Here is a 27,904-nt window from a genome sequence, read left to right as displayed (position 1 = left end):
ACGGTCCAACGCCAAGCATACGAGAGGACCACAATCCCCTCTGGGTCCTTTCGTTTGATGTGGTGCGGTCTCGTCTCTGCTAACTGTAATATTGAGCTTCTTTGGCTTCTTGTTTCCAGAACGAGTCCAATAATTTATCGCATCCAAGTATTTAGCCAAATAAGAGCTCCATCCCTTAATAATATCTCTTAAATCAGCCAATGATATGTAATTTATCATGCTGTCATATACTATTGCCTTAAGGGATGGGATCTGAAGCTCGACGAGAAGCCAATGGTTACGTTCCAAAACAGGGATAAACACCTGCAATCATAAGTAATAATTCATTCATTTGCGCACTTATTTATGAATACCTTTAAACTCAATCTAAAATAAACACTAACCTTATCGACCTCCCACCATGCAGGATAAAGTTTAGCTTGTCCATTGCCCAACGCAAATGATTCATCTTGTTGATTCTTCAAGTGAACTGCGTTAAAAGCCGTCGGCATTATTGTATACCGTGTATTTCTTTTATTTTCCTTAAGTTTCCTAATTATTAGTAGACGTGACACCAACGCATCGATATGCTGTTTTACAAAAAAATACATATATTAGTGAATTACATTAATTTTTAAACAAATTAATCAAATGAAAATATAAGAAAAATATAAGACTTACCCCTCCATCGAAATAGCCATTGTCTTTGACCCCTAATAATACGCCCCACCAAGACCGATCAAGCAACAAATAGATATCATCATTGAGCTTGCATATGTCAGTGAAACACCCCTGGCTTCACTCATGTAGATAAAAATCAACTGCGGTCTTAGCCCAAAGGGTTTTATCCAGAATTGTGTCCGGTAGTTGTTTCCTCTCCTCTTCAGATACCGGTATGGTACTGGCCGGTAACTCATACGAGAGCCAACTTGAATCCATCATGTCCGGCACGCCAGAGGGTTTCTCAAGAATCCTACATATGATGCCATGTGAATCGGGCTCTTGAATGGTGGGAGGGACCTCTTCAACGATGACAGTGGCCTCTTGAACGGTGGGAGGGGACTCTCGAGGAATGATAGGGGCCTCTTCAACGATAGGAGTGGACTCTTGAGGGATGATAGGCGAGTCGGGCTTCTTCTTGCGGTGTCTTCGCACTATTGGGGTATACGGAGACTTAATAGCACGTGCACGCCGTCTGATGCGTGAACTCTGTCGTGCAAGAAAAACCCGACGTAAAGCATCCACCTTATCGGTCCGCTAAATAAAAATACAAATATCAGTAAATAAATAGACATGATATTTAAACAGTGAAAACAAAGATAAATATATTTCAAACTTTCAACCAAAAGACAAAACAAAGACAAATACTAACTTCACAGTGTTAAAGTAAAAGTTTAGCAGTTTTGGCAGCAACCGAATAAATTTACTAAGCAATCTAAGTGAAATGGTTAATTTAAGTGAAATTACGAGTAAATTTATCATCAAGTTAAATATGGAAAATCTTAAACTTACCTCGTTGCGTAGAGTATGAACCTCATTCTGCAACGATACTACCATCTCACGTAGAGCGGCAACCTCACCACGTAAAGTAGACACCTCCACACGCCATGCACCATCGTTATCGCGTAGAGTACCGATCTCCTCACGCAAGGCATTGACCTCATCACGTAACTCCCTTGACTCATCCCGTGGAGGTGGAGAACAGGGAGATAGAAGTCGTGGCATCTTTGTCGGTCGCCTATCATGAGGTGATGGTGGAGAAGAGACTCGATGATGTGACGGGATAGGTGATGGCTCTCGTTGTAGAGGTGTATAGTCGGGTCGATCAGGTGATGGCTCAGGGTGAGGTGATGGCTCTCGAAGTGGAGGAAGTGGAGGCTGCTCATCATTCGTGCCATCAAAAAAACGCTGACTAGCTTGCCACCAATCAGTGGCAAGCTCAGCCTCCGTGGGTGTCAGTCTCATTAATGGAGTGTTGGCCTCTTAAAAATATAAAAACTAAAACAAAGTTAAACGTCTACTATTAATAACTTGTTTATATATGATAGTATTTGTGTTAACTTACATATTTATTGTCGCATATGGTATTAAGTCTTCCCAATCCAACATACGTTTCCTCTTCCAGGAAATAGCCCTAGGAATATCATCTGAGGATTTTAATGCATATGTCCGCATGCTGGGGAAAGCCTCGAATATCCAAATCTATAAACAATATAATAACAAACATTAGTAATTGTTAAATAATTAATTATAATTTTGAAAACATTATATAGAAATTCTTACCTTAAAGGCCCAAACAAAGCCTGACAAAGTGTATTTCGACCCATCGCCCCGCAAACTTTTGCGGTCATCAAAGGCAGACGACAACTTAGTCCAGGTAGCTTTCCATATATACGAACCCCACGGAAACAGATTCCATGCATTTAGGTCCTCTACCAATAATATTAGCTCCTGAGGAATAGGTTGTCTGGCCTCTCTGCCTAGAAAGCCGGCATACAAAAGTAGTAGAAGGCATACTCGGACAACATCGACGTCATTCATCCGAGTAAAACCATCTTTCTTATTAAACAATTTCTTCATGTCGTCGACGTGTAAGTTCGGCTTCTCTATTGACTCATCAGGAAAAACTCTGGATAACAATGATGGGCGGGTGATATGACGAGTGTACCGGCCTACATCATCGTGTCCGAATCGTAGACCAGTGATTAAGCATAACTCCTTCCGCCCAAAACAAGTATACGCCGGTGGAAAATGAAACCATATCTCTTCCTCACCACGTTGTATACTGTCGGGTAGATCGCTAGTCATGGTCTGAAGCCACAAATGGGTCAAACTAGCATCTCCACCCGGATGATGTACTCTCAGCCATGGCCCGAAGCAGGTTTCTTCAAACAATTTTCTTTGTGCAGGTGAAAGCTTCGAAGCAATTGTAGTGGCTAGGCTAACTTTATTCCTTAATGTCAATGAAGCCGAAAAAAATTTCTACAAAAAAACAATAAACATACCAAGTTAGATATACAAAAAATTACACTGTCAAGATATACCAAAAACAAAACAATAAACATAAATAGTAGTTTATTCTTGAAACTAAAATTTGCAACACTGTTTTTGTCTTTTGGTTGAAATGAAAATCGCAACGAGATAATGAGAATCGCAACGCGGAAATGACTATCGCAACGAGAGAATCGCAACGCGAAATGACTATCGCGACCAGACAATCGCAACGTGAAATGAAAATCGCAACCGCGAAATAAAAAACGCAACGCGAAATGAAAATCGCAACGCGAAATGAAAATCGCAATGCAATTTTGGTTTCGCGTTGCGATTTTTATTTCGCGTTGCGATAGTTATTTTCGCGTTGCGATTTTCATTCTCGAAACTATTCTTCTTCTGCATTACTTCAACCAAAAGACAAAGCAAAGACAAATACTAACTTCACAGGCTAAACAGTTTAGCAGTGTTGGCAGCAATCGAATGAATTTAATAAGAAATCTAAGTGAAATGGTTAATCTATTATTGAAATTACCAGTAAACTTATCATCAATCTCAATATGAAAAACCTAAAATAATGCAAAAATTTCAAAATAAAAATAAAAAAACTAACCCTCGGAGGTTGATTTTCCATTTCTGAATGATTGTGAGGGATTTTTGACTGTGAATGGTTGTGAGGGATTTCGCCGGTGATGGAGACGGAAATCTTCGGAGATGGGGACGGATTTCGCCGTAGAGAGTGAGAGATGGAGATGGGACTGAGTATTGTGTTTTTAGGTTTGAGGTTATGAGTTGCGATTACTGTGGACAGTTCATTTTCCGATTTATTAAGAAAAAATACGTGTTTGGAATTTGAAAAAAAAAATACGCGTTAATACGAATGGCGCTATGTAAATCGCGTTGCGAAAGTCAGTATCGCGTTGCGAAAGTAAGTATCTCATTGCGATTTTTTATTATCGCATTGCGATAGTCAGTATCGCATTGCGATTTTCCCAATTCGCGTTGCGATTTACTTATTCGCATTGCGATTTTCCCAATTCGCGTTGCGATTTGCTTATTCGCATTGCGAATTGGGAAAATCGCAACGATATTGTAGACCATCGCAACGCGATTTTCAACTATCGCATTGCGAAAATGCAACGCGAATTTGTGATAATAGAGATCGCGTTGCGAATTAACGATCTCATTGCGATTTTGTTGGTCATTTTGACAAATCCGAAAAAAATTGATTAAAATCGTATATTATATGTGATTTTTGGTCACTGTTACTTTCTCCTTTGGTTTTTGTTACGACCCTTTGGCATTTTCACATTCCTTTTTTATTAGTCTCCCTCATTCTTTTCTTCTTCAACAATCCAATCCACAGTTCTCAGTTTCATTTTGCCTTGACTGCATAATTTTTTATTTATTTTATTGATTTTTTTTCGATCTGTTTGATTTGGCAAACACATAAATCTGATTGACAAGAAGATCCCATGGCCACCACTGGAAACAAGAACAGCAATGCTAAATTAGTTCGTTTTCTATCTCTCACAATCCTTTAAACCCTTGTTTTTTTTAATTACTTGAATTTTCTGCGCTTTGGGTCGGCTTTAGATGCTGAATTATGATCTGGGTCTTGATGTATGGTGCTTCATGTTTGCTTTTTATGTGAATTATTTATGTGTTATATTGAATTTTGTGCTTTGGGTCGGCTTTAAATGCTGAATTATGATCGGGGTCTTGATGGATTGTGCTTCATATTTGATTTTTATGTGAATTATTATACATTTTTTTGCTTAGTTTTGCAAAATGTTCTTTTGATTTTGGTGGTTGGTTTTAGAGCCAATCAAATTTCATGTTTGATCTTTGAACTGGTGTTTGTTGCATGTATCAGTTGTTAATATGTGTTTTGTTCTTCAGGTTCTACTTGGGGATGTCGGAGCCGGAAAATCGAGTCTTGTTTTGCGTTTTGTTAAAGGGCAATTCCTCGAGTTTCAGGTTGGTGCGGTTGGATCCTCTGAGTTAGAACGTTATTGATTCGACTTTTGAGTTGGGAATATATGGTGTGACATTGATTTATAATATGTAGGAGTCGACCATAGGAGCAGCTTTTTTCTCCCAGACGGTGGCGGTGAATGATGCAACTGTAAAGTTCGAGATTTGGGATACCGCCGGCCAAGAGAGGTACCATAGCTTGGCACCAATGTATTACAGGGGAGCTGCAGCAGCGATCATTGTTTACGATACAACGAATCAAGTAAGTTCATAATGTTTAACCCGTGTCTTCTCTCTGTGATTAGGTTATGTCAATGCAAAAATGCCTACTGCTCTAGGGAGATGAAGGAATTAAAAACTTCCTTAGATTGTAATTTAAGATCATACCTGGTTAGCTTCGATAGCTTTCTTTGAATCTAACTTCAACGATGCGTCTATGATAAAATGTTCGATTAGGGTTTGTCTGGTTGATGCATCAACACAATGATATTTAGTATCTGAAAGAATGGTAATAGCGTTCTTATTTTGCAGATGTCATTCGAGAGAGCCAAAAAATGGGTCCAGGAACTTCAATCACAAGGTAGTCGTTTTCTTTTTCTACTCTTTGGTTGACATTCTTCTCGATTATGTATCGAGTTATCCATACGAATTTTTTATTTATTAGCCCGAGTAATTGAATTCTGATTTTGATGTTGAAATCCTTTTTCCTTTTCCTTTGAAGGCAATCCTAATATGGTAACAGCACTTGCTGGGAACAAAGCTGATTTACTCGATGAAAGGAAGGTGGCATCGGAGGCAAGCTATTAGTTTCTATATTTCTCTAACTCTTCATATTTTTTGAACTACCTGTTTCTGATACCAATCCTGCTATGGTTATGGTTATGGAGATACAACTCTACGAAGACCCTTAAATTGCTAGGAAAACTTGGAAAGAAAATCTGAACATAAACCGCGATGGACTCATACTGTAGTCTGTATCATACTCTTAAACCCGAGTTAAAGTACCACATATTAATTTTTAAACGTAATACATTATATCATTATTAGTAATCAGTAATTCCTAGCATTGTTAGGTAGAACGACTGCTAGGATTAGTGTAATTTCGGATTTTTGACATTTCAAACTAATCTTTTTCTCTTTGAGATGATAAAGGGTCGAATGTATTCATGGTGCGATTTCAATTTAACATCTACGTACATGCAAGCATCCATTTTACTTATTCTCCTCGATGATTCAGGAAGCAAGCACTTATGCCCAAGAGAATGGCCTTTTCTTCATGGAAACTTCTGCAAAGACTGCATCCAATGTCAATGACATTTTCTACGAAATAGGTAAGTTTAATTTGTTGTTTCGTTTTATGTTCCCCCTCAAAAAGCATTATCCGTCCAACAGCTAAAAGATTACCTCGAGTGCAGCCAGCACAAAACCCTGCTGGAATGGTTCTCACGGATAGACCTGCAGAACGGACAGCAAGCGCTTCGTGTTGCTCATAAACAAAAGTATGTATCTTTGAAGTAGCTCATGTAAGGTTTTCTGCAATCGAAAGCTCTTTCCTTAATATATATGATCGATATATGTCGATAACATCAATCTGTTAGTTGTGCTGGAGATTAGTTTTCTTTGTGTCATGACTTATGTCAATGTTGATGTATAATTATCATAATATGCCCGAATGTGAATTCGACAACCGTTTCGTAACTACTAATATCGTACAATGTGTGATTATGCATGGTGCATGAAAAGTGGTTATATGAAAACAGTACCAAAATACTAGAGATAAGTTCAAAGTCCAATTAGTTACCACTCTCCTCACCTACTTAGTTACAATTTGTTGTTAGGTCCTCTTAGTTTTGAAACTATGTAAATTAAGCTTTGGTTCTTCAATTTTTTTGAGTCAAATTGCTTTTTAGGTCCTCTTAGTTACCACTCTCCTAAAATTTCATCCAGGCTCTGTCCCGGTTCTAGTGGTGCCAACAAGAAATATCACAATCACCGGTTTACTGGTAATTCCGACCTGGTCTGTTTTCATGGCCATTTCTAAGATGTTCGAATGCACACTAAAAGATGCTCAATTATTTCTTTCATTTTTTTTTAAATTTATTCGAATGATGAAATATATAGGCTTATTTTATACACCGACGGTGTACCAAACGATAAAACGCCATCAGGAGTTAGTAAGTTGATTGATATTGACGGGTGAAACATACTCAGGACCGCCATCCAGCATATACTTTGTTGCGATTAAAATTGCTGATTCCGTCGGATGGAATGGATCCCAAAAAAGATACTTTGTCCGGTCAGAACAAACTCGAGACATCTCTGTGCATGGAATCAGACCACCATGTCTCCCGATCACTTCGCAACAAGCATAATCTATGTTCTCAATTCCTGAAAAAGGAACGCAGGCCAAAAAAAAAAATCCAAAATTTGATGCTTATTTAACATTTCCAATCCCTCATTGACGAGTCTCACCATGTGATATCATCCGTCACTGCATAACCATCGATATAAATGAATACCGATCCTGTAAGGCTGCTCGGAAGATCTTCTAGCAAGCTCTTTACTTTTGAGCTTAATAACTTGACTAAGTTATTTAATGATTCAACACAATCCTGGGCACATATATGTGTGCCTATCTCGAACGGAATGCAACCCGCTTTCGAGACACCGAGCACTGCAAACTTCCTGGCATCCATGTTGTAAAGTCTGCAATTTACATAGACCGAAGATCGTTAGAAATCAGATATTTTTCTTTTGTTGAGTGAAAGTTAGTGAGGGTTTATAAAGAGAAACCCTCACCGGTTTTCACACGAAGAGATCAAGATGTTTACTTGGTTGTTGAACTGAGGGAACCTTTTGATCTGCACGGTGAAACTTAACCGGAATTAAAAATCGTAATCTAAGAGAAGATTTTACTGTGATATTGGATTTGAAATTGGAAACTACTTCATCTGTAAAACCTTTCTTATCAAGAGTTGCATATTCTCCAAATTAGATATCATTGGACCCAATTGCAAGGAAATAGAGTGAATTTATGAGCAATGCTTGAGCCGCTGATGCACCAATTCTTGATATGATGTCTTGCCTAGTCTTGCCAAAGTAATCCGCTTGTTTATCCATCCAAATTCGTTAACCCTGCAACATATACAAATTCGGGTCGATTTGAGCTCATGTTACTTGGATCCATGTCTCGAGCTTTCAAGCTTACTCGTTACAGTTAAGATCATTTCAAATTTTGATCACTTCAAATTCATATCATTTTGAATTCAAGTTAATTTAGACTCGGGTTGGATTGATTTTTAAGTTATTAACTTTATGGTAAAATCAGATTTGATCGTATTGAGCATCAACAAATAACTCCGACTAATCTTACAAAAAGTGATCCGTGCGCTTGTAGAATTCCAGCTCCAGAGAAGGCATAGTTAACTCCCTTCAAAATCATACCTCCGCTACTATTAGGTGCCAAGAAAGGAGGAGTGTAATCTTGAAACCCCAATGCTTCCCCTGTTCAAACAAATCAACAAAATTAACAAAGAATGAGTCGAGTTATCCGTCCAAACTTGAAGGTCACGATTTGGATAAACATATTATCTCCGAGAAATGAGTAGCATAACTAGTGCAACGAACATCAAGTATAAAATAACAATAGCGACGCATTGTCCCGATATTACGGTTGGATAGGTATATAAGAATTCAAAGAAAATTGCCTATAATGTCTGTAATTATTCGGGAATTGGTGTATCGTCCGGATGGAGTGCCTCTCGGAAAGTCGATGCCATTCGGAAATCTCGGTTTCGCCAATGTGTCAATGAAATAGTTGTTTCCGACTTCGACCAGTGAATCTTCGAAGATGAAAAAGCAGTAATATTTTGGGCAAAACCGATGGCTGAAATCCGAAACAGTATCGAACACATAATGATAAACTTGTTCGTAATAGTGCCCATTTGGGTTGAAGATTTCCAGAGGTGGGTTTTGGTTTTAATGATCAATTGAAGTTATTTCAATGGTTTAAATAGTGATACTAAGCTCAAGTGGTACCCCTCCGGCTCGCAATTCGAAGACATTTCGACTTTGCGACGTTGTCGAGACACACGGATGGCACTTTATGTAAGTTGAGACAATAAACAATGCTTATGAGGTGATTTCGGATTTATTTCGAGGTCTGAAATCTCTTTCGAAATTAAAAGAACGAGTTTGTCGAAGATATATCATTTTTATGAAGAATTAAATATTACTTTTAAAGATAATTATATTAATTATTCGAGTTTGAATTATTCGATTTCATCCAAATTAATGAACTATAGTTCTATGAATAAGGTATTAAATTTTGCAGATACGAGTAGAAAATGATCCATATATGTTGTGGAAGACGGCTATCGGATAGAGCAAAATCGCAACTGAGAATTTGAGAAAATAAAAATGAAGATAAAAGAGACATAAAATTTACGTGGAAAACCCCTAAATAATATACGGTAAAAAACCACGGACAACGGTAGAAGAATTTCACTATGAGAAAATAGGAATTACAACTTCTATCAATCTGCCAAGGAGAAAACAATGATAATTCTCTCTTGATAAAAAGGAGAAAACAACTCTAAAAACAACTCTCTAAATTCTCTAGTATTGGAAGAAAGCTATAATGCTTTGGGATGTAAGCTGAGAATATAAAGTGTTCAGTGTATTTAAGTGTTCCGTCACTGAACTAGATTCTGGCATACGTAGAGTGTACAATTTTCTCTTAATGAAAATTTTATTGTGCAGCGATGTGACCTCGCACAGTTTGGTGAGATGATCCCAGATCTCCTTAGCTGTCTTCTTCTCCTCGACTTCGATCTATTTATTGTCATCTGTGAAATTTACTGGCCTTTCACTGATAGCTGCTAGACAACCGTCTTTCCTCAGGATGACCTTCATCTTCAATTTCCACAATGAGAAATTTCTCCCATTGAACTTTTCAATATTAAATTTCGTTGCCATAGCTTCTATTACGGATAGCTCCCACTATTTCACTATCGTGAATAGTTCTTTGGAACCTTCAAAGAATGGGTAATACCTTCTTACTTTCTTATGTTGGAGGATCCACCTTTTGATGGCAACCACAAAGACAATAAGCAGATATTACACACTCTAATATGGCTCGGATACCAATTGTTGAATTTCAACCGGTGTTGCTTACTTGTTATGCAATGCTCACACAAAGGAAGTGATACATTTGTTAAGCTTGGAAGTAGCTTTTGCTCCATAATGACTTTCATTCCTTGTTCTGACATGTGTCCAAGTTTTTGATGCCATAGCATTGCAGAATCTGAACTACATGAGGCAACAGAAGCTTCTGCTTCTAGCAAAGTCTCTCCCTTCAGCATGTACAAGTTTGCTGCTATCTTTTCGCCTTTCAGCACTACAAGAACTCCACGGAACACCTTCATAATTCCTTTCCGTGTTTCAATCTTGCTTGCATTATTATCCAACAATCCGTAGGATAATAAATTTTTCTTCAGGCCTTTCACATACCGCACATCTCGAACAATTTTTATTGTTTCATCATACATTTTCAATTTGATGGTTCTCACGTCAACGATCTCTAAGGCATGATCATTGCAACTATACACAGATCCTCCTGAGACAGGTTCATAATGATGGAATCATTCTCTTCTTGAGGTCATCTCCATCATTATGAATATGTCTCAAGAGAATCTGTGTATAGTTGCAATGAGCCAAATATCTGCAAATCTTTTTTTACCTTCCACGGTGGACGCTTCACAGCTTAGAGCATCTCCATCATTTGAAGTGTTTGCAGTATTGCCTTGTAGATTGGAGTTTTTATTTAGACTCCAACAATCATTCTTCAAGTGACCTTTCTTTCCACAGTTGTAGCACTTTAAATTCTTCTTGCTTCTCCTATTTTACAGCTTAAGGATATGTGTTCAAAATTGCTGGTGGAGCTGTAAGTTAGGTTTCAAAATTGCAATCAGTTGTGGCTACATCCACAATAGAGGTAGAATATGTAGCAGCTACACAAGCCAATAAAGAAGCAATTTAGTTGAAGATGTTATTGGAGGAGCTTGGGAACAATCAAGAGTATGTCTCTCTGTTTTGTGACAGTCAAAGCGCCTTGCATCAATCCAGCATTTCATTCAAGGACAAAACACATACGAGTTCAATACCATTTCATTCGTGAAAAGGTGGAAGAAGGGACGGTAGATATGTAGAAGATTTATACCAAAGACAACAATATAAGCTATAGATTGTTTAATTTATCATTTTGGCATTTCGACTCTTAAATCTGCGCCCAAGTTGCCAAGCAGTCTTTAGTGCAGCGAGAAACTTGTTAGCGACGGCTTTTCTACTATTGCCGACGGAAAGTATTCAAAATAATAGAGTGATTATCTTAAAATGAAATGTTAAAATTTAAAATACTCTAAATAAAAAATAAGTAAAATAATGTTGAAAAGTTAATTTTGATATTATATTTAATTTAAAGTCAGTCCCTATTAATCGAAAAAGAAATTTTGTTTGTCCCACTTAACCCAACAATAGACCAATAATAGCCCAACCTGTATCCACATTTCACAAATTGAACCAAATTTAATAATTTTAAAAGTTTATTTATAATTTGATTCTTAAATTATATTTTTATTTTAATATTTAAATTTTTTTATTTCATCTTCATCTTGTTTTACCCAAATATTTTATCAACATTCAATGAAAATGTATCATGTTTTTAGTGACTCTTTTTTTCCATTCATAAGCTACTACAAAAATGACAAATATCAACATAAGTTAATGAAAGTTCATATATTGAAAATAAATATATATAATTCAAGACTAAATCATGTATTCCAATAGCATATACATGTTAAAAGCACTTAAGTACCCTAACATAAAGACATGGCACGAATTAAGTGGTATTCGTGATAAAATAATTGTTTTTATTTCTTGAGGATCCGAGTTTGAGCATCATGAATGTCAAAGATGTGAGCGTTCAATGTTAAAAGGAATTGAGAGTTATCAAAAATAAAAGACATGAGAATTTAAAATGAGACGAGACAGATCATGAGTTACTACTTGAATTTGACTCGGTCAAAGCTCAGTAGACATTCGAATTGAATGGACTCGACTCGACTCGACTCGAGCTCTTAACGAGTCAAAACGAGCAACTTAATACATGACTCGAAAAACTCACAAACAACTAGAAGCTCGAGTTTTAGCTTCAATAGAGCCAAGTATGAGAATGTTTGAAAGTTATAATTTTTTTAGCTCGAATCAAACTTCAATTTTTAATTTCGAGTAGAGCTTGAAAATTTTAAATTCGCGAGTTTTTGAGTCAAACTTCATTTTTCGATTACGAGTTCAAATCAAATTTGACAATTTTAAATTCACGAATTTATGAATCTAATCAAACTTAACTTTAAACTTTTCGAAGCAAGTTCAACAATATTCGATCTCGACTTAACTCGTTTACATTTCTATTTGTAATTCACACGAAAAAAATATAAAAAAGCAAAACCGTCGGCAAAAGCATCCGATCTTTTTTTTTTGTCTTGCGTTATCGTGAAATAGCCATAAGATGTTGGTAATAGGGATGGCAAACGGGTACAGTTTCGTGGATTCCGCACCGCATCCGCTCCAATTGGAGCGGGGATGGGTATAATTTTAGCGGATAGTGGGCGGGTGTGGATTTATAAAGTGGTACCCGTCGTGGGTGGTGGGCGGGTAATGGGTTTGAGACATTACCCACCCTGCATCCACCCGCCCCACATCCGCCCGCCCAGCTAAATATCTATTAAATTTTGGACCATTATGAATTTAGGTGTAATTTTAGAGACTAATTTATAAATTTTAATATTATATAATATATAACATATAATTTAACTAAATATTAAGGATATTTAGTCTTTAATCTGGTATTTAATTAGGGAAATATTCGACTCTTTGATTAAACCCATAATCCAATAACCACGTCACTTTCCATGTTCTTTAGCCCATGCTGCCCATCCAAACACAAATTAGCCGTACTATAAGCATTAACATCAAAAGCAGCAGTTTCCATGTTCTTTAGCCCCTCAAAACCCATATTAGGCACACTATGAGCATTAACATCGAAAGCAACACAACAATCCAGCTCTGCGACTACATGCTCCCTACAATATGTCTCCATAACATTCGTAGAGCCACTCCTCTGACAAATTGAAGCATGCGCTGCTACCCCATCACGAACTGTCTGCGAACCAACTCCAACATCTCATTAGTTTGTTGTCAGGCAGGTCTAGATGGGTATGTCGCTAGTGGGTAGTGAGTGTGGGGATGTATTTGAAAATGTACCTGCGTGGGCGGGTGTGGATTTGAAAATTTGTACCCATCATGGATGGTGGGCGGGTGGTGGATTGAAAAATAGTAGGTGGGTATGGGGATGGGGATGGGGGAAGGGGTATCCGCACCCGACCCGCCCGTTTGCCATCCCTAGCTGGTAATCTCCTTTAAAGTCGCATATATATATAGTTTTCAATACATTGATGCCCTTATAAAGAATAAAAGACCCTCTTACTTTCAATTCCTCACGTAACTTGTTTAACGTAGTGTTATAAATTTGAATCATGACATTATAAATAAAATAAATTAAATTAAATTTCCCTCAAATACATATAAAACTTGGAACTTTTATATATTTTATTTGCACTAATATACTTACACCAGAGTTCGAATTATCTTGTGTAGGAATACACATTCTTTCTTTCATACTATAAATACACTACTCCCCGGAAGGAGGATAACACTAAATAAAGATGGGAGCTTCACAGTCACAAGACTTGGAACCGAAACTCGAACTCAATAGCGTCGAGCCAAAGAACCGGGAAAATAACATCCCGGTTCGGCCGTTAACGGAGAAAACAACCGACCCTAAGCCTGTCATTGATCCGAAATCATCGAAGAAAACCGAGAAAATACAACTTCCGTATAACTACGAAGCCATCTTGAAAGATGCCGACTCGTCTGTCCGTATGTCCGGCATGGGTAATGTGCTCCACCAGCTTCATTCCAGGGTCTTGAACCAAAAGAGAAAGGCAAGTACTTCATTCATGTTAAAAGATGTTAAGCCAAATTATGGTTATGGTCCCTCAACGATGATCGAGTTTACGATTTAATCTCTGTACTTTAAATTAGCAAAGTTTGCTCCCGCCTCTACTTTTATAATTATGGTTTGAGTACCTCTTAATTATATGGTCGAGTTCAAGATTTTATCGCTATATTTTAAATTAACATAATTATGTTTCTCGACTTTCATAATGTCCTTAGCCGGTAGAAATAGTTAATACCGTTAATGATTCCGGTCTATCACACACACAAAAATCAATGTCGGAAAAATGAATTCTAGTGTTTTTTTATATAAAATTTAATAATTTAAATGAACCATTCGAACGAACTAATGATATTCGATATTTTGATAGCATCCGTTATCGTTGCAGAAGTACTGGGCGGATAAGAAAAACAAAAACTGCTTCATGTTGTTTGCGAGAGATCTCTCCATCACTTGGGGTGAAGACAGCCGTTTCTGGCACTGGACACATCAAGCGGAAGTGGCCAGGTCGATCGATCCATTCGTATTTCGATTTTTCATTTTTCGTGAAGAATCCGTACTTGATATATTCACAGTTTGGGGACGTCTCGTGCAATTAAACCCATAATTAAACATACCCGAATTGAACACTCACCTCGAACCCTAGTAACATTAACCTTGGTTAATTTATTGCACTGATGTTGTCATTGAAGTTGCTGAGCTTGTACGAGTTTGCTGGGTAGAATTGGTTGGAAAATTCAATGTATCAAAGCTCTCACCAGGGACAATGTACCAGGTTGTCTTCATTGTCATGTTGAGAGAAGAAGCATATGGATGGGAAGTGCCAGTGAACAAAAAATCGAACGCAAGGAGACATTGATGAACAAGCCGATAGGGAAATAGATCAAAGGCCCAATCGGAGAATTCGAAGCTTCGTTCGAGAATGGTGGAGAAATGGAAATCTACATCCATGAATATGATGCCGGCGAATGGAAGAGAGGGCTTGTTGTTAAAGGAGTTGCCATTCAGCCCAGAAAGCTAAGTTAATCAGGTCGTTAACAGAGTATCGAATACAAACCTTCATAATTTTACAGGTCGTTTAATTTTGATGTTTGATCTAGTGACAATAAATTTATTACGAGGATGATGAAGATAATAATACACTGCTTATAAATGTACTCAACAGTTTACACCATTGAAAGAAACCATGCTTGAGTTCAAGGTCATGAAACACAATAATATACATAGTTACAGAGGACAGATGAAAAGCTTTACTTTCCTTTCATGGAGTCCGATTTCCATTAATCAACGGATACACTTACGGCATTTAGCTCAACATGTTGCTTACCCTCGTTTTGTGGATGAACGAAGATGGTTGCTTCGGACCTCGAGGATTGCTTATTTCCCCCTTGTGAAACAGAAATCGAGCTGACCACTGGTTTTGTACTAGCCACGCAGTCGGGATCATCTTCATCTTTAGAAATGATTTCCCATTCCTCTTTGAGTGAAGTAACTTGTAAGCCTTTCTCACGGTGACTTTCCATTTTGAATGCCGTCGGCAGAATAACGTAATCATTTATTGGGTTGTAGAAAGGATCCGGGTCACCTGCCCTCAACCTCTGTTTGAGGATTCGGAATACATGCAGTTCGCAAAGAATTCCCTGGTGCTCACCAGGGACTGCAACTCTAGCTTCGGCTTGTAGTCCATCTGCCTAGAAGTAACAAGAACAAATACGAGTCAGAGACGTTGCAGTTTCAATCACACAATACAAAAAAATTACAATGCACATTTATCAGTCAAAACTGATATTCTGAATAAACTTGCTTATCAAAGGACGAGGTTAACTGAAATCTAAAGACTATGGCCGCTCGAACATTCTTCGTGACTCGAATAACCACATAGATTACATGGATTACTTGATACATAAATTGCAAGAATTCTAACGTTTTAAATATGAGACTTTTTCCGCAGTTAATTGTATTTCAATTAATATGGTAAATACCGGAATAACTACGTAAGAAAACGGGAGTAGGCTAACCTTAGCTGATTCGGTCGGAACTGTTCCATCACCATCAACATATACATACTTGGGCTGATATACAAAAGAAATTCAGTAATCAAATCATTAAGTCTTGTATATTTGGGCTGATTTACAATTCTTTAGAATAACAGCACCAACAAAAATCACCTGAAAGAACCGTAAGTCATGTATATTTGTAACCGGTGTCTCCTCACTTCCGTAGGTGCAAAATTATTAAAATTAAAAATCAGAACCCAAAGTACAGAAATAACACAAATAATCTAAAGTTTGTAGCTGAAACGAAAATAATCATCGAGCAATTTAAACAAAACAATTGAATAGAGGCATCACCAAACGCCGTGTGGTGTCTCAAGATTGATCCCATATATATTGTAGAATTTAACTCCAGAAGGAACCTTAGCATGAGACAACACATTTTGTGTCTCTTTAACCCATTTCAAGATCTCCAAATTGAAAGGTAGTGGAATATTCTCCCCGTCATAATCGACCTGAAATTAAAAACACAAATGATTGCTTGGAACCCATAATTGAAGATAATTTCCTTATTTTATCTTAAGATACTTCTCAATGAAGCTTTTCCTTTTTCAATTTATTTATTTATTAGTAATGGACTCACACCTAAGACAAATAACTTCTTGCACAATCAATGTTCATAGCTTACCGAGTTATCAGAAAGAGCTTCCTTAAAAATATCAATGCAATCTCAAGGGCAATAGGATTCTAGAATAGTACGAGGAATTCCATCACAACCTTCTTTCTCCCTCCATATCTCAAGAAATGGTGTATGTTGCCAATGGAAATGTGGACAAGCCATTAACTCATATATCGATGGGCACTCGATTAGCTGAATGATGCAGCACAGAAATAAACAATTCAAACTGATCTCAAAATAACAATGAAGAGCATAGGCATAACAAAATCTACACAAGCATTCAATAAACTCGCATGTAGCATCTACTGGCTGTCTACAGCATAAGGTAATCACAATCTTTCATCAAACTAAGGCAACATGGAGTAGGATAATCATTTCAGATTACTCATTAACATTTAATCCCACCAATCAAAAGTACGAGTGCATGATTAGGTGAGAGAGGTGAGACATTTTAACAGGCTCTACATTCGTAAGTGATGGACACGCCAATAGAGAGTTAATGCTCCCATGAGCATCTAAGTAGAAATACTGAAAATGACGAGTAATTTAGAAAGTAACTACACATACCAATTGATGCATGCTCCACTTTGAAATGAAAAAATTCTGTTCCCACCCGTCAACAAATGACATTCCATTTAGAAAGGTAGAAGCAATATATCCAGGTGCACCTGTTGGAAACATTTAAATTGCATCTCAATAAGGACTTGAATCGAAACTAGATCAAACTGTCTAACTACTAGATCCTCTCTTGCTTTTTGCCAGAACTATTGGTTTCTTTAGTGGACATTGTGATGGATAATGTTTCCAAATCCGGAATTGAACGATGTTTAAATTGAAAATGCTCAAGTCAGGTAATACTTTACAATTCCGCAATTTCCCTTGGGGAAATTGTTGATTTGAATTGAAACTATTAATTGTCTTGTTCTCTACTCAAGTTACAAACACAACTTACCCCGGAATGGTGCAGCAATTGCAATCCAGTTATTCACATATTTCTGAAAAATCTACAGAAGTAAAGCAGCAGTATATCATGAAGACATACAATACTAAATCATAGTACCATACATTGATACGGGAAAAGTGGAGAAGTAGAACAAGGATAACGAAAAAGAAGATGGGAGTGGATTCCTTACATCGCTGTGAAGGCCCATGAAACATTTTACCAAAAGGCCGCCCATAGAATGGCTAATAATATTTATCTTTTTCCCTCCTGAAGCATTGTACACCGACTCCAATTTCGCTGCCAGGCAGTCCATTCTTTCTTGCAACCTAAAAGGGGGAAAAAAACTATCATCACACTGGAAACAAATATTCAATTACAAAGACAAAAAGGCCACCAGACTACATTAGGAAGAGAAGCGATTAACAAGTTAATCAATGATTATACCTGTTACTCTGGCGAAAATCATAACCAAACCCGAAAAGCGTTTTCCCTTCTTGAAAACCCCACTTGATCATTTCAACAATCATATCGTGAAAATAACCAACACACTCACGATCGATGATCTTGCATCAAAACGAAAAGATCATCAAAACCCATCATTATTTCATTGTCACTCCATCCAAAATGAAATCTAGCTTCAGTTAAGGGGCAGAAATTTCATTTTTTTTGAGGTTAACATCCAAATAAAACTTCTTGGATCATACATTACATGATAATACACATATATTTATGGATGTATGTATGCATGCGTGCATGTATACCATGTCAGGGTCCAATACATCAATAGCTTGAAGTCCATATCTTCCATCAGGAACTTTAATAGTTGTATTTGGATCTAAGGATACAGTTTTACCTGTTTCAAAACCAATTAAACAACAATTACATGATCAATCCAAAAATCTCAGAACAAAACATAAAAAGTTTCTCTCATTAAAAAGAAATCACACTTTAAATTCAATGGAAAGTTCTTTCAACAAAATCTTAGCTAATTGATCCCAACACGCAATAGCTAATTCCAATGATTATGAACGTAAGAAAAAAAAACCCAAAATACTTAATCAAAAAAGAAAAACACTTTCAAGCTTCAACAATTCCACTATTAAAATAGAAAGAAAATTCACCGGTAGAAGGATCAAAACGAGACCAGAGCTTGGTCCGGAACTTATAATCGGCACCGAGGATCCGAACCCATACCCGCTCTTCTTTCCCATTTTGATCATCCACGGCAGTCAAATTCGACCCGGCAATACCTGGGACTAGTAAAACCGGGTCCAAATTCGGGTCAACGTAAGGTTGCGGCTTCTTAATCAGCTTCAACCACATCTCCACAGATTTTACAATATCTTCCAATAACACCGCCATTGCTCCCAAATAGAAATTAATTAAAAAATTTCAAAATTCACCAAAAAATGATGAAATCTTTTAAAAATATATGAAATTACAATGGAAATTTTGGGGTTTTTTAAATTTAGGGTTTGAGATTTTAGAGGTGAATGAATTGATCACGCTTAAAGGAGAGACAGAAGACAAGCAACCGATTTACTTACAGAAGCTAAATAAAGAAGAAAACACAGCCAATTACTATTATAATAATAATATTTTGTTTTTGTTTTGTTTTAATTTGAACATCTTATTTCAAGTCTGGGTTAATTTCAGAAAAGGTCCTTAAACCATGCTCTAGATTCAATGTTTGTCCCTAATTTCAAAAATATCCTGATTAAATCATCAAATATCAAATATCATTTGCTTGAGTGTTAAATATTAGCTTAAACTTGATGTGTAATATATTTAATATAAATATGTTTATTGGGTAAAATTGCCCTTATAATGTTGTGAAAAAATAAATTTCACATAGTGTGCCCTACGAATTCTATGTTAAATAAGATAATTACTACAATGTCACTTAAAAGATGTCAAAAATATAATGTTTCTTTAATTTTTACGGGAAAGATATGACCAATGTGTTTTTAATTTGAAGATATAGTAAGTGGGAAAATTACTTTTTTTTTTTATCTCATTATCCAAGCAAATTTACCATGTTTATTGTATGAATAATTTAAATCAAATATATTAAAAGGGTAGAAGAATCTTTTCAGTCCCTTAACTTTAAAAGTATAATTATTTTAGTCCTTAAATGTTTACTATGTTCTTTATTATTCTTAAAGTTTAATTTTTATCTAATTGATCTAAATATCATATAATAATAACGATGTCATTAAGTTAACATAAATTATTTTGTCTTTTTTATCATGTTGTTAAATATTAGAAGAAAAACTCAAAAAATAATTCTTTTATCTTTAATATTTTTTTGGGTGAAAAGGGATTGTCACGTACTTCGTTAAAAAACTCTCTTAAACCTAGTAGAAGGAAAAAAGTACATTGGACAATAAGAGTGTAACAACAAAGGACAAGAAACCGAAACAAACACACACTAACCAACAACGTTAGTCCTGCACTTTGAGTATCTTCAACAGTAACCATGCACGACGACCATTTGTTATCAAAAGAAAAGTGACGTCCCACCCCTTCTGTATTGGTCATAAGACGATCCTTTCCAATGAGCCATAAAAAATATTTGATTTTCGACATCCCATAATATTTATGTATTAAACCCCAAACAGGCTCCTTGCTACCGCCGGAGGCCCCCGCCAAACAGTAAGCAGACTTCACCGAGAATTTAGATCGTCCCTCAGACGACATCCCACCATATCACAAGTTAAGTTCACTGCAGGACCTTTTTAGCCGTAATCCTAAGAAGCACATTGAAAGGAATATAAGGTTGTAAAGCTACTTAACACCATTCTCCTGTGTTAATCATATATATATGATTATCGGTGGATTGTTAGAAATGAATAAATAAATAAATAAATATTATAGTAATATAAGGTTTAGATATGCTAAGAATCTCTGAACTATTTTAAATATTAAAATTTAATCCCTATAAAACGAAATTACTAATAAAACAAGTAGGAACACTTCTAAAAAAAATGATGAACGACATCGTTTACTATGTATATGATAAAACTCTTGAAACCAATTAGCTACCGAAATCTTATAAATGAATTTACTCTAAACTTAATAATAACTTGCTCTTCTTCTCCCATCAAAAGATGGATGGGATGGAAAACCATGAACTTTTCTCTCCCGAAATCACAGCATTACTGCAAACCTGCATAAACAAGAGATAAAAGGGTACTTGGTATTATGTCCACGATCCAAGTACAAGCAAAGAGCTACCGAGGACACATACATATATGTACAAGTACATGTATGAACATTTACATCCATTGCTTTCAAAGCTACACGTACATGTACATATAACATATACACACATATAAACGATATATAGCATGAATGAGCTTCCAAAGGACATGGCTCACCTCACTATAGGTCTATGGGGACCTTCAGACCATCGTGTGCGAGTTGGACTTGGATGTCGATTCCTTCACTACATACAGTTAAAAAGAATGTCGGATATTGTTTTGTTTCTGAGAAATTCAGGTAAATTTCAATTAACATGAAATTCTGTAAAAGGAAGATGGAAATCCAATTTACCTCTCAGACAATTCCATAATCAACTCTTTGTCTTCATTTTGATCGAAATCGTGAGTCATTCCAATTAATAGAGCTCGTTTCGGACATATCCTCTTTACAGCCTTGAGAGTCTGAAAAATAAAACATGCGAGTGAGTTATGATTGGTTTGTGACCATTAAAATAATAATACGAAGATGAATTATTGGAACATTTAGAATAAACCTGAGGTAAGCATAAGTGGACGTTATGGGATCCTTTCTGGTATGTAGAAAACATAAGGCATGTTAAGTCAGAGAAGGTACACGATAAATAATATGACAATCATAAATCAGTGATTGACAGACAAAGCACGGTAATTTACACCTCAAATCCATTGGAGTGAACTGGAATAAAGATCTCAACCATCATCATTAAAGAGAAAAATACGTAAACCATATTATCTTCAAGGGAAGGTACATAGATGTTCATAAAACCTCTATAATAGACAATAGTAGTTTTTTAAGTTGCTGAAAATTGAGTTACTACATATATAGAAATTAGATTAAAGTAACCTTTCCCCATGTCAGCTTTTTCAAATCTTACAATTCAATATGCCACAATTTGTAACCCAAAAACAAATCCCAACTTGACCATTCGACATATTAAACAATCACCTAAGGTAGAGCAGCACTCGCATATAAGCAGATATGTTATGGAAGAATCAGCGTGGATCAAATTCTGTCATTCAATTTCCTTAAGTTCCTAGACGATTCACAAACTACAACAATTGAAGGCAGTAATCAACAACACGGAAAAGGGAGAACCAAGGAAGTAACATACCTTGAATAAACAATCCAATATCAGAAGATCCAATTGTCCACCACCAGTTTTGGAAATAACTGTAAACATAATATTCCGATCAAACACAATTCATGAAATTAACAGATCAAAGTAAATGCATAAAGAAAATACTTAGAACGCCAAAAACTTAGAAGGGAGAAAACATGTTCTTTCTTTTCACCAAGTCACTAGGCATCAACGGATCAGAATAAGTGCATAAAGCAATGATCCGTAAGCATTTTATCTTTTGCAATTTGAGTAAAGCCATAAAGAAGTATCCTGTTTGTGAGCCATTTGGGGAAGAAAATACTAAAACAATACTTGAAGGATCATTCAATTGTTAAGTTATTGAGGAAAATCCAATGCATGCATTCCTACAAGTCTAACATTGACAAGCTACTAAAGATAGCGTGTAGAAAATAGAAGTCTCCTCCCCACATTTAACATCAATAAGAATGAAATATGCATAAAAGTGTAAATGCACGTGCACCAACAATAAAAGGAGCAAAAGCAACACCTACCATACTCTGTGTTTGGAGGAAAACGTGAGACATCAGAAATATAAGCCACTTTAGATTTTTCACCAAAAAAGAAAACCCAAACAGATATAATCTTCTCCATGCATCACCTGGATCAAAAGTCTGATTAAGCACTTGGACATAAATTTTAAGGTAGATACAGTATATTATATTAAGAAAGCATACTAACTGGCAAAGGAACAAATTTTAGTCCTGAAGCAACAAATGGCTTGTCACAGCTCTCCTCAATTATCTTCCAGTCAAGCTGTGCCACCCTCCGTACTTCTTGACCGTCTCTAAGTTTCTTCTGAACCAAGTAAGGAAATTTTGTGGCAATGCTGTTTAGGGAGAACCAAAGTAAACATTATTCAAGGTTGCTAGAGATATCATAACCCAAAACAAATCCTTTCTTCTATTGATAGCTTGCTAGGGAAATAAGCTTCAATTCTAACATCCAAAACCAAACTTTTGAATAAGCTACTTAAAGCATGTTAATTCATTAACCTCTCGCATCACAAAAAACATGTCAAAGGACATATATATTGATGATATATAAGCACAACAAGCAATCTGTAGGCTACAAACAATGACCCCGTGAAATCAAAAGGAGAGCATAGTATTACCTATCCATGGCATATTGAGTTAGGTAAACCTCAGTGGGATCAATATCGTTTGTAGGACTATGAGGTTGTACAACACGTACATCATCCAAACCAAGAACTGCATCAGCATGTTCATGAGTCAAAACAATCTGCATGCATACAGAAATGAGTACTAGCTTGGAACTTCGATCATAAACAGAAAATATTATATTAGTAAAAAAACATAAAGCAATTACATACGTACAACTAACTCGCTATAAATCATATAAAACAATAAAACGGGTAAAACCAAATTTAAATCCTAACCATTTTTTCAAATAATTTACTACAAAAATAAACCAAAACAATAAATGTGGGAAAGAAATGAAATTTAACTCACCGAATCGATCCGAGGAATCTTGTGGAATGTAAACCATCGAAGAACTTGCTCCTTAAATGTCTTCCCAACATCAATTATAATATAATTATGAATACCATTTGTCGAACAATAATCTATAAGCAAAGATGTATTACACCTGGGGGGAAACATCGAAATCAAAACAAAAAGGGGGGAAAACTAATATCTTTTAAGAAACTAAACCGAAAAACTTATCTTAGGCACAAAAAAGCTTGGAAAAGTTCAGATCCGCAATATTATATATATAATAATTCGGTACAAAAGGGGACCTTTTTAATTTTAATTGATATTAAATATAAGAGAAAGCTCTCTTTTGAAGAAGTTAACAAAATCCACCACCACGGTATGCCAAATAATAATCATACATACATAAATTTAAGCAAAAGGAAGGGGGAATGGAAGTAAACCTGTAATTAGGGTTGCGCTCAGGAGGGATAGAGAGGGATTGAGAGCAAACGTGACAAGGAGGATCGGATGGCTGTAGGAGGCACATTGCGTTAGGGACGGCGCTGGAGCAGCCGGTTCCGAGGAAGATTAAGGCCGATCCATCCCCTTCACGGCGGAGGTCATCGACGGAGGTTAATAAGCCACCGTCAACATTGTTCCCATTCCGTAGCGGTTTTTGATTTTCCATATAATTTTGTTTAAGTTTCAGAAAGGGAAAAGAAAAGAAGAAAAAATAAGAAATTTTTGGCGTAAAGGGAACGAGGAGGTAACATTACGAAAGGTAGAGAGTATTTATAGGGATGCTATAGCCCGTGAATTGTTGTTGACGCTGTGGTTCTTGTACTGTTGCCACGCGGTAATTGTTAAAATCTAACGACATCTATGATGTCTTTATTAAAAAATTGGAAATATTAAAATTATTATTAAGTTATATTAATAATTAAAATTTAATAAATTTTAAATTACAAGTTAATTCAAACCTCAACTTTTAAAATTATTAAATTATCTTTAAACTGTAATTTATATTAGTATTATATTTAACTAAAATTTTAATTAAGTTTGATGTCACGAGTTAACTTAAACACTAACTCAATTTAAAATTATTATGTTATTTTTATTTTAAATTATAATTAATATTATCATAATGATATCTTTATTTCTATATTTATATTAAAATTATTTTTTGGTGTAACCATATATTGTGAGCTACTCGAGTTCTTAACGAGGTTAAACGAACTACTTAATATCCAATTCAAAAAGCTAGTGAATGACTCAAAAAACTAATATATTAAAATTATTTTTTGACCCGTTGACTTTTTTTTTGAAGACTTTTATTTTTATGCTTGTCGACGTCTTGCGTCCGTTTTGACATTATGTTTTGTCAAATTCTGATTTAAAAGTCATGTTTTACATCATTTACCGCTTAAAATCTTAATTATGTTAAGTTAAATATGATATTTTGGACTCACATTTTGGTGTTCTTTTCTGAATGTGCTCTCGTATCTTATGATCACTCTCTAGTAGACTCTGATCACTCCCGTTTTGTTCAGCTCGATTCTACCCGCTCCTCTCGATATACGAGTAAGTTTTGTTTAGTGATTTTATAGATTATTTCCATTTAGATGTTTGACATTCATATTCATAGAGTAGTCTTGATTTAGGTCTCCATTCCGCAGGACCTAGTGCAATTGATCATGGGAAGCGTAAGTCTTAGTCGATGTTGATTAGCTATTATAGGTGTGTCTCCTTAACTTGTTTGATGCATTTGACGTGTTATGCTATTATGCTATACATTACTATCTATAAGCAGGTTCATAATTTGATTGTATTTATTCGTGACATATCTGATTACTGAATAATAGTGCATTACTTATAATCCGTAAAAGATGAAACATGTATTCAATGAAAGGTTTTTTTTTACCCTTTTATTTCATTTTGAGATTGTGTTTGTCTGGTACCTTACCTTTGTTGTTTAATAAAACTAATTTTATTTTTTTAATATATCTAATCCTATTAGTTATTTAGAATCTTTATGTTTGAAAATTAAGTTACAAGTATCCATTATAGTTCTTTTAACATCAGTTTCATTGTATATAGGATTTAAATTCAAAATCTTTATACGAAGTATCGAACTTTTTACTGATCGATAAAAAATGTATTCAATTTCACTTACTAAAATCCGAAAGGTTGGGTCAAAATACGTTTTAGTCCTTATATATCCATAAAGTTTGAGGTTAGTATAATTATTTGTCATTTTTTATTGAAATCATAATAATTTGGTTCTGAAACTAGTATGATTTTACGATGATATTGATGTTAAATTTGAAAAATATTAACAAAGTCAACTATTGAATTAAAATTTTGACAATAAACGTGTCTTATTAACCGATACATAATTAAGAATAAATGAATAAATATTAAAAATGCGAAACATTGATTTAACTAAGTAATATTTTTAATCAATAATTTTTACTCAAAACATTTTTTTTAATATTTTAATTAATATATATAGAAATTTGTTGTAATGCTACAAGGCATCTTACAAATGTAAAAGCAATCTTATTAATATTTGAAAAATAAGAATTTATTGCATGACCATTTCTTGTATGTTAAGATTGAACCAAAGCACAAACCAACTTACCCAGTGGTTAAAAGAATTGTTGTTGTTCCTAGAGGTCACAGGTTCGAGTACCAGTGGCTATAACATGGTGATTGAGCGTTCATTGTCAAATAGTTAGAGTATTTAGAACATATAATATTTTGTAATCACCTTAGCTTAATAAAAAAAATTAAAATAAAATTGAATATATTTATCACGCCAAACCATTAATAATAATAAATTATATGTAAAATTGAACACGTATCGATTAATATAAATTGAATATCTTAAATACTGATGCTGAAATTTTAAATATAGTGTTTTGATCTTTTAAATTAGCATACATGCATTTTAAAAATGGTTGCTCTTTTTTTTCTCTAAAAGATAGATGCCTGAAAAATTAACTCGGGTGTAATATAGGGACCATAACCCTAATATAAAATTTTCACATTATTCTTAATTTCTAATCAACTCATCACCTGGACCCAAAAATATATTGTCTATACTCATCACCGACCCGCCTCGATAATTTTTAACTTTACTTCCGCCCCGAATCCAACTCGATTTTTATACTAAAATCACAACCACAACCCAACCTGAATATATTAATATTTAAAACAATTAAAATAATATATTTATAATTATTTATTATTTTTATAAATAATTAAAATAATAAATTTTATAATAATTTATTATAATTTTAATATTAAATAATATATTTTAATATTATAAAAATATATTAAAAATCTTTCTTAAACTTGGCCCTGCCCAAAACCTTGAAATTTCAAAAAAACCGCCCCTATAAGGTCGGGTCGAGTCGGAATCCGTCGGGTTTAGGTATTTTGCCCATCCCTAGTATTTATTCATAATATTTCTTAACCATTTACAACACACGTACGTGGTACACATTAAATTTAATTATTTAAGTCTAGTTAACCTTAATCGTATTAGATCACTTTAATTTGTGCCAACTATTCTATGATAGTAAATATCATACAATTTACTTACTATACATGTCATATTCATATGATCTAACAATCTCTCACTTGGACTCTAATGGATAAATATGGATGACCAAATTGATAATATTTATAAACATGAGGGTTAAATTTGTTGAATCATTTAGAGTTAGGATGAAATTAATAAAATTTGTAAGTGTTGGGACTAAATATGTAATTGTAGAGGGTCAAATATTGATTGAATTTACAAATGTAAGGGTTAAACTTGTTGAATTATTCCAAGCAGGATCAAATTGATAGAGTTTACAAACACGAGGGCTATTTTTATTAAATTATTTAGATTAGGACCAAATTGAGAGAATTTAAAAATGTGAGAGCTAATTTATTTTAGTTGTTTAGAATTAGAATGGAATTAATAGAATTTGTAATTGTCGAGGATTAAATGCAAAAATGTGAAGTTTTAAACTGATAGAATTTGTAATTGTGAGGGCTAAAATGATTTAAACTATTTACAATTAAGATCAAATTAAGAGAACTTATAAATATCGACAAGTAAATACACGATCAAACTAATTTGATGACAGGTGACTAAATTTAAACACAAATGTAACATCAATGACCAAAATAGAATATTCTTAATAATTTGATGACTAATGCTGTAGTTTACTCATTAGTTTACGTGTGGGTTAAAAATATCTATCAAATCAGCATGTTTTACTAAATATATCTTCATGGGCTGTTTGGTTCGGGGAATATGGGATTCCCATGATGATAGAATTCACATTTCCCCGTTTGGTTGGCCGGGAATGTCATTCCCGATAATGTTTATTATCAATAGTGAATTTTTTTGGGTATATTACTGGGAATGTCATTACCTCTATTCCCTTAGG

The 27,904-nt window shown here is 35.0% G+C and overlaps 2 protein-coding genes and 4 pseudogenes across 2 annotated transcripts; 2 read left to right on the top strand and 4 right to left on the bottom strand.

Moving 5' to 3' along the window:
* The first annotated feature begins 4,312 nt into the window (after positions 1 to 4,312).
* On the top strand, positions 4,313 to 6,646 carry LOC120195984 (ras-related protein RABF2a-like). The gene is made up of 7 exons (XM_039197906.1): positions 4,313 to 4,484; positions 4,873 to 4,950; positions 5,042 to 5,209; positions 5,479 to 5,527; positions 5,669 to 5,742; positions 6,185 to 6,278; positions 6,340 to 6,646. Exons 1-7 carry the CDS (start codon positions 4,446 to 4,448, stop codon positions 6,438 to 6,440), a joined length of 603 nt encoding a protein of 200 aa, XP_039053837.1. The 5' UTR covers positions 4,313 to 4,445; the 3' UTR covers positions 6,441 to 6,646.
* A 465-nt stretch (positions 6,647 to 7,111) lies between these two features.
* On the bottom strand, positions 7,112 to 7,643 carry LOC120196004 (GDSL esterase/lipase At4g16230-like). The gene is made up of 2 exons (XM_039197916.1): positions 7,448 to 7,643; positions 7,112 to 7,335 (listed from the first exon to the last, which is right to left on the bottom strand). The coding sequence occupies exons 1-2, from the start codon at positions 7,641 to 7,643 to the stop codon at positions 7,112 to 7,114; spliced, it is 420 nt and encodes a 139-aa protein (XP_039053847.1).
* A 267-nt stretch (positions 7,644 to 7,910) lies between these two features.
* LOC120195986 lies at positions 7,911 to 8,891 on the bottom strand (annotated as a pseudogene).
* Positions 8,892 to 13,650: 4,759 nt separating this feature from the next.
* Positions 13,651 to 15,049, top strand: LOC120196003 (annotated as a pseudogene).
* A 124-nt stretch (positions 15,050 to 15,173) lies between these two features.
* LOC120195966 lies at positions 15,174 to 19,001 on the bottom strand (annotated as a pseudogene).
* A 1,588-nt stretch (positions 19,002 to 20,589) lies between these two features.
* On the bottom strand, positions 20,590 to 24,205 carry LOC120195967 (annotated as a pseudogene).
* Positions 24,206 to 27,904: the final 3,699 nt, after the last annotated feature.

Source organism: Hibiscus syriacus, unplaced genomic scaffold, assembly GCF_006381635.1.
Source record: "Hibiscus syriacus cultivar Baekdansim isolate YM2019G1 unplaced genomic scaffold, ASM638163v2 tig00117022_pilon, whole genome shotgun sequence".
NCBI classification, from domain to species: Eukaryota; Viridiplantae; Streptophyta; class Magnoliopsida; order Malvales; family Malvaceae; genus Hibiscus; species Hibiscus syriacus.
Note: the sequence above shows the minus strand (reverse complement) of the source record. Positions and strands in the feature narration are given on the sequence as shown.